The sequence below is a fragment of the Orcinus orca genome, chromosome 6, assembly GCF_937001465.1.
Source record: "Orcinus orca chromosome 6, mOrcOrc1.1, whole genome shotgun sequence".
Lineage (NCBI taxonomy): Eukaryota > Metazoa > Chordata > Mammalia > Artiodactyla > Delphinidae > Orcinus > Orcinus orca.
In genome coordinates this window covers 71,364,350-71,380,709 of record NC_064564.1, presented here as the reverse complement: position 1 = coordinate 71,380,709, position 16,360 = coordinate 71,364,350, and the positions used below count along the sequence as shown (strand labels likewise).

The following is a 16,360-nucleotide window of genomic DNA, read 5'->3' as shown; positions in this document are numbered from 1 at the left end:
TTAAAATATCTGACAATACTGCATGTATTGATGGTAATTTTTGCCATTCAGTCTAAAATGGAATAACGGAATAAGAACCTCAGAATTCTACATTACAATTTTCCTTACAATGAGGCATTTTAACTTTAATAAAATACTTCAACACATGTTAAGAATAAAAGTCAACTAACATTCCTTCTTATAATACCTCATTAATAGCTAATAAATGGTTAGTTCAGTTAAAAACTCTACAGTTGCTAAATCATTGCTTTTATTTATTAAATTATAAAGCAAAGAAACATTATCTCTATTAATTTATTGCCCAAGATTTTTGCATGATCCCATGTTAAGAATGAAACATCTTGGGGGAGTGACCAAGGTGGTGGAGTAGGAAGACCCTGAGCTCATCTCCTCTCACAGGCACACCAAAATTGCAACTATTTACCAAGCAATTATCCATGAGAGGGACCTGAAAACCATCAGAAAAGATTTCTCAAGAATATAAAGAAGATCTCTCTAAGAATATAAAGAAGGAACCACATGAAATGGGTAGGAGGGGCAAAGACATGGTATAATCAAGACCCAGACCCCCCAGGTGAGCAACCCGTAAATGTGAGAATAATTACAATTGCAGAGGTTCTCCCCAAGGAGTGAGGGGTCTGAGCCCTACATCAGGAGCTCCCCAGACCCAAGGTCCTACATAGCAAGATGAGCCCCCAGAACATTTGGCTTTGAAGGCCGGTGAGGCTTGATTTGGGGAGAGCCAGAAGACTATGAGAAATAGACTCCACTCTTTTTTTTTTTTTTTTTGCGGTAAGCGGGCCTCTCACTGTTGTGGCCTCTCCCGTTGCGGAGCACAGGCTCCGGAAGCGCAGGCTCAGCGGCCATGGCTCATGGGCCCAGCTGCTCTGCGGCATGTGGGATCTTCCCGGACCGGGGCACGAATCCGTGTCCCCTGCATCGGCAGGCGGACTCTCAACCACCGCGCCACCAGGGAAGCCCTAGACTCCACTCTTAAAGGGCACACACAAATCTCACATGCTTCAAGACCAAGGGCATAAGCAGTAATTTGAAGGCAGCCTGGGTCAGACCCACTTCTTGATCTTGGAGAGCCTCTGGGAGAGGAAGAAGGCAGCTGAAACTCACTCTAGGGACATGGATGCTGGCAGCAGCCATTTTTAGGGAGCTCATCCCACCACAAGTACACTGGTGCTGGTAAGTGCCATTTTGGAACCCTCCCTCTAGCTTATTAGTGCTGGGACCTAGTCCTGCCCACTAGCTGGTGGGCACCAGTCCTGGGACACCCCGGGCCAGGAAGCTAGCTGGGTGGGAACACAACCCCACCAACCAGTAGGCTGGCTGCTATAGGACCCCCCAAGGTTCCAGCCACCCTGGGACTTGGCACCATCCACCAGAGGACGCAGGACCCAGCCCCACCCCCAAGTGCAAATCAAAACTACAATGAGATACTACCTCACACCTGTCAGAATGGCTATTGTCAAAAAGACAACAAATAAGTGTTGGCAAGGATGTGGAAAACAGGGAACCCTCATGCACTGTTGGTGGGAATGTAAACTGGTGCAGCCACTATGGAGAACAGTATGGAGATTCCTCAAAAAACTAAAAATATAACTACCATACAATGCAGCAATTCTACTCCCGGGTATTTATCCAAAGAAAACAAAAACACTAATTAGAAAGGATATATGTACTTCTATGTTCATTGCAGCCTTATTTACAATAGCCAAGATATGGAAGCAACCCAAGTGCCCAACAATAGATGAATGGATAAAGAAGATGTGGTATATATTCACAATGGAATATTACTCAGCCATAAAAAAGAATGAAATCTTGCCACTTGTGACGACATGGATAGCCCTAGAGGTATTGTGCTAAGTGAAATAAGTCAGACAGAGAAAGACAAATACCATATGATTTCACTTACATGTGGAATTTAAAAAACAAATGAACAAACATAACCAAACAGAATCAATGTCATAGATACAGAGAACAAACAGGTGTTTACCAGAGGGGAGAAGGGTGGGGGGAGGAGGGAAATAAGTGAGGGACATTAAGAAGTACAAACTTGCAGTTACAAAATAAATGAAGAAAAAAAGAGAAACCTGACTGCACTTTTTTTTTTAATCTGTGTTGTGACTTTAATTTCTTTTTTTTTTTGGTAATAAAAAGTTGACTTTTTAATTTGAATTTGTCTTTTTTATTTATTGGTCTGAAAGGCATTTCAAACATATTATAATAATATATTGGTGTAATTTAATTGGTGCAACATGCTTTATGGCTCCAATCAAAACTGGTTTTCATTCATTTGATTGGTTTGAGCCCAGGATAGCCTACAGGGAAAAAAAAATCTGGATAACCACCCAAAGTGTTTGTATTTTCATTGGAAACTGATTTTTGTTTTGTTTTATTGTTTCTGTTTTTATTTTTAAATTAAATAAACTGCCATGAACTGAAAAAAAAAAAGTCACGAGTATGAAATGTACAATGTGGGGAGTATAGTCAATAGTTATATAATATCTTTGTAGGGTGACAGATGACAACTAGTGGTGATCATTTTAAAATGTAGAGAAATATCGAATCACTATGTTGTGTACCAGGAACTAACGTAGTGTTACAGGTCAATTATACTTCAAACACAAACAAACAAACTCATTAAAAAAGAGATCATATTTGCAGCCAACAGAGGTGAGGGGTGGGAGGGAGGGAGAGTTAGATGAAGGCAATCAAAAGTACAAAGTTCCAATTATAAAATAAATAAGTACTTGGGATGTAATGTACAATTTGATAAAGATAATTAACACTGCTGTATGTTATAAATGAAAGTTGTTAAAAGAGTAAATCCAAAGTGTTCTCATCAAAAGGAAAAAGACTTTTTTTTTCTATTTCTTTAATTTTGTGTCTATCTGAGATGATGGATGTTCACTAAACCTACTGTAGTAATCATTTCATGATGTATGTAGGTCAAATCATTATGTTGTACACCTTAAACTTATACAGTGCTATATGTCAATTATATCTCAATAAAAAAATGAAAAAATATTTTTAAAAATCTTACCTGCAAATAAAATATGTTGTCATAATACACACACAAAAATCAACTTTTGCTTTATTTGTGATTAGTGACTTACATGTAACAAATCCAAAAACATCTCAGTAAGACTGTTGTATGAATCTAGATAGAAATCTCTGCTGTCAATGTGGTTGTATGTTGAAATTTCTTAGAGTTAAACACCTTACTTTCTTTATTAGTTAAAAATCCATCAACTAATGATTTGTGGCTTTACGCCAAATTTCTTTTTTATGTACACTTCAAATGAATGATTGTGCCGAATGACAATAGACTTCATAAACTTGGCAAATGTACAAGTAAAGACCAGAAGCAAAAAAACCCACATTAATCCTATCTATAAAATATATGGTCCCTTAAAAACAAGTAAAAAGTTAATAGTTCCTTTGTATATAATGCAAAAGTAAAATCTGAAAGAAACTTGTTTTGTCACCACTTTAAAGTAACAAGACATAAATGTATTGTTTAAATAAAATACTGGTAAATAATTAATACTGTTTAATAACTTACTATGTAAATAAAATAAACTCTTTAATAAAATAACCTGTTTAAATAAGAGTAATTATGCAAACCTATGCCATAGACCTCTTTACCCTAAGTGCAGGTCCACAGCACACTGAGATTTTTAAGGGGGTCAGATAGCATAACTGTTCCTGTAAATGAGTTAATTCTAAGACGTAATTTAATTAAAGTAGAGAAGTGGCATTTGAACTGGGCCTTTATTTGTTCATTTGACAAATGCTGAAGTGCTTACTATGTTCAGGTAATATGCCAGGTACTAGGAAAACAAAGATGAAATGGATTCCCTCATTTTATTATGTGATAAAACTAAGAACTGTGTATGTATAGATACATGTGTGTGCTCAATTTACGTATGTATGCATAACTAAACATAGTATAAAGTAAGGAGAGCACCCTTGAAAAATGGGTGGATTTCAACAGAGAAGCATAAACCCCTTCAACGGCTCCCTGCAACCCTTTCAGAAAAATTTCAACTGCCAAAATATGGTCTCAAGTTTCCTCACGATTCAGCCTCTAACTAAATTCCTAGGTGAGTTCCTCTACAGCTTCTTTATCTATGCTACATGTTGGCTATTCTATCCTTTCTTATTTTTTTCCATTTCTTTTCTTTCATTCATCTATCCATACATTTACATATTAATTGAGAGCCCATTATATGCAAGGCAAGGTACAGATGCACAACACTGAACAGGAAAAATAGGGTTCTAGCCCTTGTGGAGTTACATTCTATAGAATGATAAAGATATTGAACTAATTAGACAACTGTTAATTGCATTTAATATATGCTACAAGGAAAAAATACAAGAGTCTTGAGTATATAATGAGAGCTTTAGTCCTTTTTTCCTTTTAGGTATTTGACTTCATGTGTAGTAACAAATATGCTACATGCCTTGGCAAAACACATACATGACAGAGGATGCTAGATAAGTTCTTAAAACATTCAGGGGCCTGTCATGATAGTGAAACTTCTAAGAGTCCAGTAGTCTGGGGCATGTCAGGCATGTCACAATATTTCTATCAACGTGAAGGACAAGTTGCTTCATCTTGTACACTCTACCACTGAGAGACACATGGGCCACTTTAGATTCAGGAGGCAATATGTAGTCTATTCAAATGTTCTAGTTGGAATAATTGACTGAGTAACTCATAGTTCTGAGTGGATCCCAGAGCTTCCATGCAAGCTGATTTGGGGCCATATGACCGAGAAGATCCAGTGGTAGCAAAAATTTTTTTTTAAATGTCATGGCAACACTCTTAGGGTTTTGGAAAAAAGCCTGTCCTCTACTATTGATAAATATTAGCCTTTTGAGAAACAGTTCTGGGTTTGCTACTGGGCTTCATGACTAAATACCTGACCATGGGACACCATGTAACCATGTGACATGAGCTGTCCTTGGTGAGCTGTTCAGTGTGGTACAAAAAAGAAAAAAGAGGATACAGAAAGTAAGAAAAATTGGAACTAAGCAATCATGCTCATAGCTGACATCCAGGTGAAAGCAATACTAAATCTGAAATCACTTTACAAACACTTTCAGGTCAGTAAAAGTTATTAGCTTGGCCTTCTTTCAATTTCTGAGACATGCTATGTAAACTCTCTTCTTCTTAAGGACTTCACACATACTGTTTCCACTAGTGATGAGGCTCTTCCCCTGCTTTTCACAGGGCTGGTTCCTTCTTATCTTTCAGGTCTCAGCTTAAATATCACCACCTGGAATAGGTTTCCCTGACCACACTGTCTAAAGCTCTGCTCTTACTCCACACTGTTATCATCTAGCATGGCGCCTTGCTTTTACCTTTTGTGCCATGTATTACAATTTTTCATTATACATTTTTCTATTTACTTGAATATTGTGTATCTCTTCCATTAGATGATAAGTCCTACAAGAAGGCAAGAATAATGTCTGTTTTTCTCACCACCGTATACCTAGCAGCAAGCACAATGTCTTAAACACAGTAACATTCATTAAAATTTGTGGAATAAATAAGTACAATTACTTGGAGTTTCATCCCTCAGAGGTGGTATTTAACCTTCTCCTCCTATGAACCCAATACACAACATTTTGCACTGTTCTTTTTTGCACACTAATGGTGATTTTGCAGACTTACCATAGAAATTCAAGTGCCTAAAGCCAGAAGGTGTTAATTGGGGAGTTACTCTTTGGCATTCCTTCCTAAAACTCAGACTGTCAGTCTCTATAAATACTATACTACAAGTTAGGGCATAATTCAACATTTAACAAAGAAAGTTCATCATTTCCTATGGGTGATTTTGGCCTGTTGTTAATTTTGATGTGTCAGAGGTGGCTTAAAACATGGAAATAGGAATAAACTAAGAAATATGGTATATTTTTATTATAAAATTTCTGAGTTGAAAAATTAGCTTAAGAAGTGAGATGAAAGAAGAGGAGATATAGCTCTGTCTTACTTTTAGGCAGTTACCGAAGAAGTCTCAACTAAACCTCTTTGGTAGTAAAAATGAAGCTTTTACTACTTTCCTAAATTTTCAGTTATGATTTTTTAACCTAAGTCTATTACATGATTGTCATATTTACACTGAAGAATAAGAAAAACGCAAAGCAAAAAAATAACTCCTTAAGAATGTACTCATATTAGGATACTTCTTTCCCTTAGTCATCCACTAAATTGCATATTACTAAGAAATTCCTAGAAAAATTTGACATCTTCAGTACATGAGAAACATTGAATCCATCATAGAGACATACCCATCTCCCTAGCTGTTTCCACATGCAAGGCCTGGATTGGCTCTTTTTCTCTCCAGACATTTTCTCCTGTTCTTTTCTGAAGATTACATCATGGGTTTCCTGGGCCTCTGTGGTAGGGAGAAGAGGATAAAGGAAAAGGATGACAGTTTGGAACTATCAAATGTCAAGAAAAATAAACCAGTTACTCAGCAACAAAAACCATATTATGCAACTAGTATCTTCATTCCTCTATCATCATGGATTCCAACATCAGTACTAACTGATCATTTAAAGTCACTGTCATGATAAGCATCTTTATAACATTTACCTACTTTGTCTGGTTAAAAAAAGTTCATGTTTTGATTGGGAAATTAATTGTAATAGCAGTATAATTCTCTTTAGAATATTAAACAATAGAGTTTCATTTTGAAAGTTAGTATTAAGCTTCATCTTATTTTACTATTGTGTTTTAATACTGATTTACCTGTAATGATGTTGTGTCAACTCATAGAAATAAGTAATAATTTGTATAGTGCTTCCCAGTTTAAAGGTGCTATCACATGCATTTTCTTATCTTTATCTCAACAATTATAATAGTGAAGTATTACAGGGAACAATATTCAATATCTTATAATAACCTATAATGGAAAATAATCTGAAAAAAAAATATATATGTGTGTATATATATATAACTGAATCACTTTCCTGTACACCCAAAACTAACACAATATTGTAAATCAATGATACTTTAATTATAAATAAATAGTAACAATAGAAAAGAATAATGAAGTACTAGATATATCAACTAAGTACAAGAATAGATGTCATTTGCAATTCATGATTTTGTGACTTTAAAAAAAATAGTTCTTGATCATACATGAAGTTTTGTATTTGGGAAAATAAACCTACACACACTGAGGCAAGATGTATACCAAAACTCCCCTAAGTTTAATGTACATGTCTTTTTAAATTCATTTATTAATTTCTATTCCTTTTCTTGAAATGGTTTTTAATAAAAACTTTACAGATAACATTACTCCTACTGATTTTTCTTAAGAATTCATAAAAAGACATTGATATTGTGACTTCTTGACTAGTATTATATTTCCCTTCTCCTATTTCTTTGTAAGTTCTTTGATTTTAAATTTTAGGAGTGATTAAGGTTGAGGTTTGGTATACTATAAGTATATATTTAGTCACAATGGTAATATTATAATGAAGCACTTAAAATTGAGCACTTAATTATTTTAATGGAGGAAATAAACTTGTTTTTGTAATAATAGCACATGGTAAAAACATGTTTAGTACTATTTACACTCTATCTTGCATAATGTTACCATAGTAAAATGGACTTCAATCCAAATAATGGAGTAAATAAATGACACATCATAGTGATAAAAGTGATAATACAGAGCAAAGATGAAAACAGATTATAAGGTCATCTACAACTCTGCACAAAGGTAATTACAGTTGACCCTTGAAAAATAAGTTATTTTTTTTGCCGTTTATTGATTTTATTTGAATTTTATTTTATTTTTTATACAGCAGGTTCTTATTAGTTATCTATTTTATACATATTAGTGTATAGATATCAATCTCAACCTCCCAATTTATCCCACCACCCCACCCCGCTTTCCCCCCTTGGTGTCCATACGTTTTTTTCTCAACATCTGTGTCTCTATTTCAGCCTGCAAACAGGTTCATCTGTACCATTTTACAACAAGAGTTTAAACTGTACAGGTCCACTTATACACAAATTTTTTTTTCAATAGTAAATACTACAGTACTGTGATCCAGGTTTGGCTGAATCCCCAGATACTGAACCACAGAAAAGGAGGAATTGGAACCAGGGATATGGAGGGCTTACTGTAAATTATACTCAGATTTTTGACTGTGTGGAGGGTCAGCTCCCCAAATTCTCATGTTGTTCAAGAGTCAACTGTACTAGGTCTGTCATTAAAACCACCAGCGCCCTCAACACATACATTAGGTTTTTCATTGTAGAAAGTCTGGAACAACCAGAGTAATATAAAGAATGTATATTTATAGGTCTTAATTATCTCTAGTAGTTCTATCATATGGAGATAACCATTGTTAACATTTTAGTTTATACCATCCCAGTCTAATACTTATATATATAATTATATTTATATTATGTACAATTTGTTTTGTATATGATGAAATAAAATTCATTTTTTATGGCAAGATGAGAAAAGTTTAAACATAAAATTTTTCTTTGCCTGGTTGGGCTTCCTCCCTCCCCTTTAGCATGTGTTGTGAATTTGTGTTAGCCAGACCTCCTTAGGAGATAATGTTCCTTCTTAACCTCACAAACAGTCACAACTCCTTCAGAAAGAAAATAACCTTCCTTCTTAATATTGTAAGGGGCCATGATAACCCATGACCACTACTCGCTTTGTATGTGTAGATCTGGATTGTGTAAACTGTCAATGATACATTATTTGACGTATCACACCTTGTCTCAAAAACTTATATAACTGTGCATTGAACTCTAATAAGTGGAACAGTTCTCAGAGCTTCCTGAAAGACTATCTCCTGGGTTATAATCCTCAGGTTGGCTTGAATAAAATTTTCCATTTCTTTCTTAGATCAACTATTGAATAATTTTTTGTCAACATATATATATGTTAATGCAAGTTCGTGTGCTCAATGCATAGTGAGGCCAAACAAACTGAAACTTCGGAGTGTGGAGCAGAGAAAGGTTTACTGCAAGGCCATGCAAGGAGATGAGGTGGCTCAGGCCCTAAAAAGCCCTGAGCTCCCCAAAGGGTTTCTGCAAAGCACTTTTAAAAGCCAGGTGAGGGAGGGGGGGTTGCAGGGTATGTGATCAGCTTATGCATAGTTCTCTGATTGGCTGACGGTGAGGTAGCAGGGTGGTGTCACAAGGGTTAACATTATCAGTCCTTAAGCTCCAGGAGGCCTGGGGCTATGTGCTCAAGGTCAAGTAGTTTCTTCCATTTGGTGAGGGGGGTGGGGGGATGTTCACATCTGGAAAACAACTCAGGAAATTTGCATCAAATACTACTATCTAGGTACTTCATAGAGGAGCTAAAGCAGAGGATATGGGGGAAGGCCTGTCCTGGGAAGGCCCCATGGGGTCCTTCTCGATTACATATATAATTGTCTTGTATGCTGTTTTGGTACTTGTTTTTGTCATTATATATCTACCTTTTCCTCCATCATCAAATAGTCTTCTAAAATATGAAAGGAATGATTTTGGGGAGATTAAATTTTAAGCGAGTTATGGTTGCTTAAAAATCAATCTCTAAGAAAATTATTATGCATAAGAGTTGGCTAATTAACAAATAAATATATCCATGTTTTTATTAACATATACTTTAAAAAACTTCTTATATTACAAAAATTTTATTTTGTTCTTCGTGTTACTTAGAAAATAAAATTCTCCTATAAATATACTTCCTCCTAAGCATTTGCTACATATTCTCCTAGTTACAATGAGCTTTTAAATGACTAAACAGTATTTTATCATATAGATTTACTGTAATTTAATCAATCCCCAAAGTTGGGCATTTAAGCTATTTAAAATATTTCATTATTAGTAAGTGTATTTTGCAGATCCCTGAACATAAATCTTTGAATTCTTCAACAAAATCATGCTAAATTCATCATATCCTATTCTTATAAACATATCATTATTAAAGTCACATGAATTTCAATTCTCCTTTGAACCTCAGCTTCCTTATCAGCAAAATAAGGAGATTGGGTCACAGTCCTAGTATGCTCTAACTATAAAAAATTCAAGTTCTAAACATAGCAGATCTTTAATAATTGGGTGAAACAATTTGTGAATTCTTAGAAGAAACATGAGACATATAATTCACACCTTTCAAATGAAGGTAGTGTGTGTGTGTGTGTGTGTGTGTGTGTCTGTGTGTTGGAAGGGGACACACCGAATCATATAGGATGTTATCTTCCTGGAACATCAATTTCACTTCAAGATTTGGGAATAAAGTTTGCTGTTGCTGTTGTTTTTCCTGTTAAATATATTAGAGTGAAATACAAAAATCACACTAATTTTTAAGATAAAAATAAATTCTTTGAAAAAAATGTCATATTTCTGAGTGTGTCCTTTAAGCTCTGCCCCAGAAGTCAGGATTTATTTCCCACTTTTATCAGGAAAGGATGCAAGGCTCTGATTAATAGAATAGGAAGAAGACTTATCAGTGAACTCAAACCATTTCAGAACTGACTACATTTTAAGAGTAATTAGGACATTTGAAGTTGTCTTTGGCCCTGGAATCTAAACACAAATTCACTCCACTGACTCATTTGAGAACTTGTCAATATGTTAAGGTTTGTTTGACTTTACTAAATCAAACCTGTCCATCTTGCTTTTCTATAATTTTATGAAACTTCTAGCTCATTTCTTTTAAAACCAGAAGGCCAAAGTCCATACAGCAGGTGTAGCCTTTCTAAACGTGCCCATAGGAGTATCGACCACTGAATATAATTTATATTTCTCATTCACTGCTTTATAATTTTGCATCCAGTGGATGGTTTTTACTCTCACAATCATCAACCCTACTTCAAATGTTCTACATATGTTTACATTAAACATTGAGTTTGCTTTAAAAAAAAAAGTTTCTAAAAGACTTCAAGGATTAAGTAAAAAGAAACAAAAGCAGCTGGATTTTTTCTAACACAGAGGTTGAAAGAAAATCTGATACATGAAAATTTGAATTACAGCATTTCAAAATCCAAATGGACTAGAAAGCCAGTTTTTCTTATAAAAATTATTTGTAGCAAGGCAAATAGCTATTAAGAGCAAACCTTGCCAGGGACTTGGTTTTTTAACTCCAAAACTAACACGCAACGTTCATAGGACACCAAATGACGTGCAAAGCAAGGTACACTCGATGTAGAAAATCTAAAAAATACCTCTGTACTTCTACTCCCTATATGGAGAGAGCAAATAACTTTTCCTTTCCTTTCCTTTTTCTTCCTTTAATCCATTTATTAAATTTTTTAAATTAACTTTTTGAAAGCATCTGCTTAGTGGCCGAAATTGGCACGCAGGTACAAAAGCTTGAAGTCACCAATACGGTCCGACTGGGCCTCATTCCGCCAAGGGTGTCTCTGGACGGCCTCATCCCTCCAACTAAGAAAATACAGGGAACAAGCTCTCAGAACGCCAAGGGACTAACTGCTTAAGAGGATCTTCACTCTCGGTTAAACTTTCCTCCAAGAGCATTCTGGGACTGGCTCCTTTCCAGAACAGCTGAGGACGGGTGCTCTGGGCAGGGTATTCAGGCCAGACCCTGGCTCTGGGAGTGACCTTAGGACCCCTCCCTCCTCGGTCCCCAGTAGACCAGAAACTAAAATAAAAAGTGTAATACAGCAACCTGATGTAACTGCAAATGAGTCTGCAGCATCTTCTCGGGCGCTTAGAAACTCGCTTACGAGAGGAAGTCAGGGACCAAGCTGCCAGCCTCAGCCTCGTCAGGGACCACACACCAGCCGACCGCTGGCTGACCCGGAAGTGCTCGGCGGCGGCCTCCACGGCGGGGGCAGGGGCGCGGCCAAACCGGCGCTCACGCGCGCGCTCCCCGGGAACTCCCGCGGGTGGCTCGGCGCTCTCCCGGAGGCGCTCCCGAGCCGCCGCGGACGGCGCCAACATGGCCGAGACGAGCGAGGAGGTGGCGGTGCTGGTGCAGCGGGTGGTGAAGGACATCACCAACGCCTTCAGGAGGAACCCGCACATGTGAGTCGCGCGCCGGCGGTGCCCCCGCCTCCGCCGCCTCCGGGGGTCGTCGGGGGCGGGAGGGGGCGGGGCCAAGCCTCGAGCCGACCTCGGACTGCAGGTCTTGACCCGCTGCGCTGCTCACAAGAGCCGACGGAGCTGGGTCGGGGCCCGATAGTTGTCGGCCGCCGCGGGGCCAGCTTTCCGCTACCGGAACAAGCTCTCGGGCGAGTCCTTAGAAGTGACCTCCCTCCCACCCCTTTCCCAGGAGTTCACGAAACTCGAAAGACTTCACCCGTGTGTCCACGTCCCACATCCGTTTAAGGTACACGGTGTGGGTCTGTATGTGCTTTGTTAACACAACTCTTTTGAGGTTCATCCCGGACCTTGGTAAGAAGGGGTTACTGATCATCTTATTCTCCATGGGCCAAAACCCCCTTAGTTTACTAGCCGAAGGTAGCTTGAGGCTGCTTTTGACTTTCGCCTCACCTGTCCCAAAATTGTAGAGGAACTTCGATGAAACATTTTGTTTTGAAGGTGAACAGGGCATTCTCAAGAGAGTAGCTTCTGTAGACACAGGTTGGGTCTGGTGGGAAGCAGATGAAACCTCGACACTTTTTAGCATTAGCTGATTCATAGTTACAGGGAGCATATTAATTGTTTTTTTATTCAAACGCTGCTGCCCTCTTTAAGTAGGACACCACAGAACTGACACATGTATCTTTCCCTCCTTCCTTTCCATTTTACTTGGAGTACTCCGGGAAGATCCGGTAAGAGACTGTATTCTGATACTTCTGCTTTTATGTAACGAAAAAGAAGCTATTAAAGAAGAGATATATCTACACATTGTACAAAAGAGTAAGGAAGAAGCAAGAGTGTAGCTATTTTCCTATCCATCCTCCCTTCATCCCTCCTTCCCTCAAGAGAAAGAAACATGGAATCCAGTTTTACATTGTTTTCACTTTACCTAATTGCTTATGGAGTTTTGTTTTTTTAAAAAATATTTTATTCTTTAAACTGGAACGCATGAATTATTCTTTTTAAGCATTCTAACTCCTTAAGCTTTTCCGCTGAAAAGAGGTGCCAAACCTTCATCTAAATGAAGTGTTCTTTTCCTTCAAGGTGATGCCCTCAGATGTCTTGCTCCCTCGTGCCACACAGTTGGAGACCTGCAACTGTGCCTCATTAAAAACAAGACACTGCTGGCCTCAAAACACACCTGCCACCTCTGACAGCGTCCACTTCCTTTCCCCTTGTGACTGCTGCCTTTTTCAGAATGAGAGTGTTTGGAATGATTTCCTGGCAGTAACCATAGTGGGCACTGGGCCTTCTAAAGAATGCTTTGATGCCTTGTTGTATATCAGTCTTTCAGTCCCCTTTTGAGAATGAGAGCTTTAGTGCAAATAAGAGACATTCTCAAAAAAAAAAAAAAAAGTTGGACAAATGAAATGACTATTTTCTCATCATTTGGGGTTATTTTTCTTAAAGAAATTGAGGAGGTTAGAAAGAAGTCTAATAAGTACAGTAATCACCTTAGTTTGTCTTCTTTGAAGTAGACTAGAAAAGCATCAGTATTTCATATTTGAAAAAACTTGAGTTTGAGTGTTCATTGGCCTGGCAGGTTGACACAGTGCAGTTTGGAACACATCCCAGTTCTTCTGGATCATATTTATTGAAACTCATAAAGGACTTTAATGCCCCCCCAATCGCATTTTTTATGAGATCTCATCAATGTGCTCTGTGCCAGTGCATAACTTATAATTATTAATAAACATTTGGGTCATTCAGTATTTTTTAAAGTTTGAAATAATTTGAGCATTTGAAAAAATATGAAATAATGATATAGATCTGAAAATTTTAAATAGTTTAACTCATTGTTTAATATTAATCTTCAGCTATATTTTAGTACATATTCCCTACAGTAGCAATATCTCCAGTAATATTACAATGCGTCTTTTAAAATGTCTTATAATTTGGACTTTTCAAAATCGCTCATACTTCCTCCCCTCATCTAACCCTTTTACTTCCAAAATACATATGCTCTATTTCTAGTTAAAAGAAAAAGGCATCATTTACCTTCAAAGTTAGTACCTAATTACACTTTTCAGTATTATAAAAGAAAGTTTTTTATTCTTTTTGTTTTCCTCTTTTCTACAAATACAAGATAGATCATAATTTTATTAGCCAGCATCTACTACAGTAAATATATTGACTTTGTCTCTGGAAATTTCTAGCCAGTAGGAGTTGAAGATATAATGGGTGAAATGTGGATTTTGTTACTGGTGGGTATGGATAGGTTACCCTTTCTCAGCCTGTTTCTGCTTTCTCTCTCTTTTTTTTTTTAAATTAATTTATTTAATTTATTTATTTTTGACTGCGTTGGGTCTTCGTTGCTGCGCGCAGGCTTTCTCTAGTTGTGGTGAGCGGGGGCTATTCTTTGTTGCAGTGCATGGGCTTCTCATTGCGGTGGCTTCTCTTGTTGCAGAGCATGGGCTCTAGAGGCTGATGAAAACATAGGAAAATCACCTCACACAGTGTCTTGCACTTAGTTGCCACTAGGTAAATAGTAGACTTAACCTGAATCCCTGTGTTCCTTAGGAAATATATTGGCCAACTGAATGATGAATGTGAAGCACTTTATAAACTGAAAAATACCATGCAAATGTTGTTTGTGTGGTTGACTCCTAGAGAATACTTTGGAAAAATAACTGAAGGCTTGACCCAGCGACAGGTATTAGCTTAATGTACAGATGCTGTGCTAGTGTGGAGGACAGCTGTTTACAGTGTAATTAGGGTCATGTCAAAGTTCTCTTATCCAGAAAGTTATTATTTTTTATTACTCTGTAATATTTATTGAACTCTCACTGTTTATGTAGCTACCATCTTCACAGAATGGAATAGGAAGAAGTATAAAATACAGTTCTTGTACTCAAGGCCCTCAGAAATATCTGTGATGTTGGAAATGTTCTTTATCTGTCCTGTCCAAATGGTAACCACTAGCCATATATAGCTATTGAGTGCTTGAAATGTGGCTAGTGCGAAAGAAGATCTAAATTTGAAGTTTTATTTAATTTTAATTGATTTATACATAATGGACACATATGCCTGGTGACCACTGTATTGCACAGTGCAGGTCTAGGTGGAGACCTAAGACTTGTATGTATGAACAGTGCATTTACCCTGCAAAGCCGTTTATAATAAGGGCTGGACTAGCAGTATGGTAAGCAAGTCGTACGTGAGTCTATTAGTAGTTGAAAGGGAAGCTGGGTATGTCTGGGCTAGTGCTTTTAGGGGAGGTGGGTTTTTGAGTGGCACTTTGAAGGCAAGGTAGGATTTACAGTCTTGGAGACCTCTACAAGAAGCAGTGAATGGACTAAATTCACAAAATGTGATTGAAAAGATAAAGTAGGGACAGATTATGGAAGTCCTTGACTATCTGACTTAATTTCATTCATTCCATCGGTGCATTCAGCAAAAGAATGTTTCTATTTGATAGATACAATGCTGGTCTCTAGGTATATGGGGCTAGGATTGGGGTATAGATTGATGAACACACCACACTTGGTCCCTGCCCAGTGGAACTTTAAACAAATCAACACACAAATTATGAAAAGAGCCCCAAAGGATAAGAAGGATAGTTTGAAAGAATAATAACAGAGAGGACTAATTTAGGATGGAAGGTCAAGATAGTTTTCCTGAGGAAATAGCAATTAAATTGAGACATGAGGCTTGGATAAGAGTTGGCTCAGGGAAAATATACTTCTTAGGCAGTGGGTAGGCCCCAGTGAGAATTTTTGAGTAAGGCAGTAGTAATGAAAGGCAGTTTCAGATCGTCTGCAAGTTGAACTGAAGAATAGGAAAGCATAGAATCTTAATTGACTTCTTACACTTGATTTTTATCTATTTATTTGAACAATAGTATACTTGTAAAAGTTTGGGTTTGCAGTCTCACAGTACTGGATTTGAACCTTGGCTTGTTATTTACTAGCTGAGTAGTCTCAGACAAGACTTTTTCCTCATCTATAAAATGGAATTAAAATTCCTACTTTATAAGATTAATGTGTGGAATAAATGAAATAGTGTATGTAAAACCTAAAACAGAGCATTGCATATAATAAACACTCAGTAAACAATAGTAATTTGTGTATCTGTTTTCTAAATAGGGTCAGTAATATAATTTCAGTGATAGTAATCTTTAGAATTGAGAAAGCTTATGAGGTCTCTAAAATTTCTTAATCACCAGTAAAGTTTTAGTTAACAATATGCAAGGGTCAGTTCTTTTAGATACTTTTCTAACTTTTTGGTCATTCTGGAAAGAATTCCAGTTTGAAGGAAAAAAATAACTGT

At 37.1% G+C, this 16,360-nt stretch overlaps 2 protein-coding genes across 5 annotated transcripts in view; one reads left to right on the top strand and one right to left on the bottom strand.

Annotated features, from left to right (window-relative positions):
- Positions 1–11,812, bottom strand: part of CFAP95 (cilia and flagella associated protein 95) — a 123,720-nt gene extending 111,908 nt beyond the window's left edge. For 2 of the 4 annotated variants that reach the window (XM_033440205.2, XM_033440206.2), the window contains exons 1-2: positions 11,676–11,812; positions 6,313–6,419 (exon numbers count right to left, since the gene is read on the bottom strand). Coding sequence is in view for 1 of the 4 variants with exons in the window: in XM_033440206.2 (XP_033296097.1) it covers positions 6,313–6,372 (60 nt within the window). In the remaining 3 variants the exon portion in view is untranslated. The remainder of the gene's footprint in view (positions 1–6,312; positions 6,420–11,675) is intronic. The other 2 variants (XM_049710935.1, XM_049710936.1) reach the window with 2 other exon arrangements.
- Positions 11,813–11,867: 55 nt separating this feature from the next.
- The window catches only part of PTAR1 (protein prenyltransferase alpha subunit repeat containing 1), a 48,270-nt gene continuing 43,777 nt past the window's right edge, over positions 11,868–16,360 (top strand). The window contains exon 1 of the mRNA XM_033440200.2: positions 11,868–12,034. Within this exon, the coding sequence (XP_033296091.1) occupies positions 11,949–12,034 (86 nt within the window). The 5' untranslated portion in view covers positions 11,868–11,948. The remainder of the gene's footprint in view (positions 12,035–16,360) is intronic.